This window comes from Arachis ipaensis, chromosome B09 (genome assembly GCF_000816755.2).
Source record: "Arachis ipaensis cultivar K30076 chromosome B09, Araip1.1, whole genome shotgun sequence".
NCBI lineage: Eukaryota > Viridiplantae > Streptophyta > Magnoliopsida > Fabales > Fabaceae > Arachis > Arachis ipaensis.
The window spans coordinates 5,351,921-5,356,032 of NC_029793.2; the positions used below are offsets into that span (position 1 = coordinate 5,351,921).

General features: G+C 37.7%; 2 protein-coding genes across 3 annotated transcripts in view; both read left to right on the plus strand.

Annotated features, from left to right (window-relative positions):
* The window catches only part of LOC107616513 (putative disease resistance RPP13-like protein 1), a 26,826-nt gene that overhangs the window by 19,985 nt on the left and 2,729 nt on the right, over window positions 1-4,112 (plus strand). The gene's annotated exons all lie outside the window — the stretch shown is intronic.
* LOC107614781 (putative disease resistance protein At3g14460) lies at window positions 842-4,110 on the plus strand (the record flags this gene model as incomplete). The annotated part of the gene is made up of 1 exon (XM_016316914.2): window positions 842-4,110. A coding segment is annotated over exon 1 (3,087 nt), but the record flags the coding sequence as incomplete, so codon positions are not given.

Below are 4,112 nucleotides of genomic sequence, written 5' to 3' on the forward strand. Positions count from 1 at the left end.
GTTACGATTAATGAAATTTTAATAGATATAAATTTAATTAAAATATAATTCCTTCTCTTTTTTTATATTCATTACTATTTTCTATATGAGTAAAGTATCATTTTTGTCCCCAACGTTTGGGGTAAGTCCTATTTGTGTCCCTAACGTTTAAATTGTCCTATTTGTATCCCTAACGTTTATAAAAGTGATTCAATGTTATCCTATTATCAATTATACTAACAAATCAGATTATATTTTCAATTATTCTCACTTGAATATATTCATTCTCAATTAGATCTCACTTGCATGTGTTCGATTTTAATATTATACCCACTATTTGTGTTTAGATTCAATTATGTCCCTAGAAAAGTAAATTATGTAAATGTTGTAGGAATTAGTTTCAACTTTTGATGAGCTATTTTTCGGAGTGGATCATTGATTCTATCCCAAACATTTGTATTCTAACTTCAAGAAGAGATTTTTAAACTCAAACTAAAGCGTTCATGATGTGTAATTGACGGCAGGACAACATTAAATCACTTTTACAAACGTTAGGATACAAATAGGATTTACCCCAAACGTTGGGGACAAAAACGATACTTTCCTCTTTCTATATTTATTATATAAATTAACATTCATTTTACACATATTCTTTATCGGCCTCGCACATAGTTTCATATCTCTTTTTCTTTCTTGCTCTTTACTTTTACTAATTTTTTGCACAATTAAAATTTAATTTGGTTGATAACTATAATTTTTTTAAGTTGCTAAAAACGTATTTAACAACTTCGTTATTCCTTTGAAATAATTGTCAGAGACTCAATTGAATATTCACTCGTAAATTTAACTCTCGACCTTACTCTAGTTACTAAAGCAAAGAACATTTTTACTTCATTATTTGTGCTCTGCAAACGGAAAACACTTGAGATTCCTTTTGCTTGAGAAAACCCAGAGATCTGAATACTTTACATCGATCTAGCTACAACAACTTCTCTCAACCCCTTTCATTCTTTTCTCATCATCTGCTGCACTTGATTTTGAATCATGGCTTCAAAACTTGAAGGTGGAGCTTATCTCTCTTCTTTTGTTGATGCTATCTCAAAGAAGCTATCTTCAATACTTGAAGATGACTCTGTCCTGGAAGGAAATGACTCTGTCCTGGAGTTGCTTGAAAGGTTGGATGAAATTCTGTGTGATGTTGATCCTGTGCTTGATGATGCTGAGCTGAAGCAGTTCCGTAACGATAGAGTGAAGAAGTGGCTTGTAGATCTCCAAGATGCTCTCTACATGGCTGATGACTTCCTCGATGAACTCTCCACTAAAGCTGCCACGGCCACTCCAGGTAACTCTTCTTCCTGGTCTCGCCCTGTTGATTCAATTATTGAAGATAGCGGTGTCAATGTCATCGAAAAAATAGTTGGCAAACTAGAGTCTCTTGTACGACGAAAAGGTAAACTTGGACTGGAAAAGAGTGCCAAGTTGGACACATCTTGGAGAATTCCATCCACATCTCTCGTTGTTAGTTCTGACGTAGTTGGTCGGGACGAAGACAAGGAGAACATAATCAAATTGTTGTTAGATGATACCTGCGATGCTGAATCACATGTAACTGTGATTCCCATTGTGGGTATGGGTGGGATAGGAAAAACTACTTTGGCTCAATTGGTTTACAATGATGCCAAAGTCATAGGAAAATTTGACACCAGAGCATGGGTGTGTGTTGCTGAAAATCCTGACCCAGTTCATGTTACAAGGACAATAATAGGGGCAATAGATTCTTCTCCCCATAACACGGATAACTTTGATTCACTTCAGACTGATTTGAAGAAGAAGTTGACAGGCAAGACCTTTATTGTTGTTTTAGATGATGTCTGGGATGAGCAACCAGACGCGTGGGAGAATTTTCTAAAACCTTTTCACTATGGGAATAACGGGAGTAAGATTCTCCTAACAACCCGTAGCGGAAATGTTGCTTCTGTGTTCGCACCTAACAGTCGACATTATCGACTAAGTTTATTGTCGGAGGAACATTGTTGGCCGCTGTTTTTGAAGCATTCATCCATTTCTACTGGTTCTAAACAATATGCAATTCTAGAGCCAATGGGTAGAAAAATTGTTCAAAAGTGTAAGGGGTTACCTTTGGCTGTGAAGGCACTTGGGGGTTTATTGCGCAGTAAGTATAATGAAGGAGATTGGGAGAATGTACTTGATAGTAAAATTTGGGAACTCTCGGAAGATGTCAGTCCTGCATTAAGAGTTAGTTATCATTACCTTCCTTCACATTTAAAGCGGTGTTTTGTTTATTGCTCAATATTTCCGGAGGATTATGAATTTGACAAAGACAAATTAATTTTGTTATGGATGGCTGAAGACCTTTTACAACCAAAGGAAAACAACGGATTAGAAAATGTTGGTTGTGCATATTTTGATGAATTAGTTGCAAGGTCATTTTTTCAACCCTCCAATACTAATGAAAAGTTATTTGTAATGCATGATCTTATGCATGATCTAGCAACGTTTTTTGCTGGAAAATTCTATTTCAAAGGCAAAGAATTTTGCAATCAACACATGATAGACAACAAAACTCGTCATTTGTCATATGCTACAAAATTTGTGGTTAGCATCAAATTATTTCGAGAGGCCAATAATGGAGCAGGACACCTGAGAACATTTTTAGATTTTACTTTGCTTCGCCGTGATCAATCAATTGATATTGAAAGCTATTCTTGGCTCTTAAAACAACAATTAGGGTGTTTAAGAGTTTTGTCATTTAAACGCTCGTTTATAGAGTCATTGCCTGATTCAATAGGTGAATTGATTCTTTTGCGTTACTTGAATCTCTCTTACGCACCTATTGTGACATTGCCCGAGTCAATATGTAAATTATACAATCTCCAAACTTTGAGGTTAAAGAATTGTGCTCGGTTAGAGATGCTTCCCAGCCGCATGGAAGATCTTGTGAACCTGCGTCACCTTGATATTCGAGGAGCTTCTTGTCTGCAAGAAATGCCGAAGGGAATGAGCAAGTTAAAGCATCTAAACTTCTTAAGTGATTATATTGTCGGCGAGCATGAAGAAAATGGGATAAGAGAACTGGGAACACTGGACAATCTCCATGGCTCATTTTGCATTTCCAAGTTGGAGAATGTCAAGAATAGCGGTGAAGTTTTGGAGGCAAAGATGGGTAACAAGAAGCACATCAACACTTTAGAATTGAATTGGCTTCCAGATGGTGACATTGATGATGTTCAAACTGAAGGAGATATACTTGACAAGTTACAACCTCATCAAAACTTGAAAGAGTTATCAATTATTGGTTATCGAGGTGAAAGATTCCCAGATTGGTTAGGCCTTTCTTGCTACTCCAATATGACCAAATTGAGTCTGAAGCGTTGTAAGAATTGTTGTGAGCTTCCTTCATTGGGACATTTACCCTTTTTACGGCATCTGGAGTTTTCTGATCTTGATGGGTTGGAGAGAATTGATTTTGAGATTCACAACAACAAAAATGGATCATTTCAACAGAAGACACCCTTCGAATCTCTTGAAACTCTGGAAATTAAGAGCATGTCTGGTTGGCGAGAGTGGCATTTTCCTGATGAGTTTGATGGTTTTCCTGAGCTTAGATTCCTTGAAATAAGTTGTTGTCCGGTGTTGAGGGGAGGTCTGCCTGCTCACCTTCCGGCTCTGGAGAAACTTAAGATTGTTGAATGTGAAGAGCTTGCATTTCCGCTGCCGAGGGCTCCCAAGCTTCACCAATTAGTTGTAGAGGGTTATTCTAGGCCTTCGCGGCCGAGGGAGGGAATGGCACCGCACAATATAAAAATTTCAGGAACCCAGCTGGCGAATTCCATATTGGAGTGGCTACCGCACATCCAACAGCGTGTCCATCGTCTGCGTATAATTAACTGTGAGTCAGCCATATCAATTTCAGGAGATCATTTGCCGGCTCCGTTACTATATCTGGAAATCTCTCATTGTTCAAAATTAACATTCTCCGAGCAAATGCAACACAAGTCGCTAATGAAGATAAAGGTAGTGGGGTGTGGTTCACTGACGTTGTTTCCAATGGCGGGCTTTCCAAATCTCACGGAACTCGTAATCAGTGAATGCCAAAGCATGGAAAAACTTCA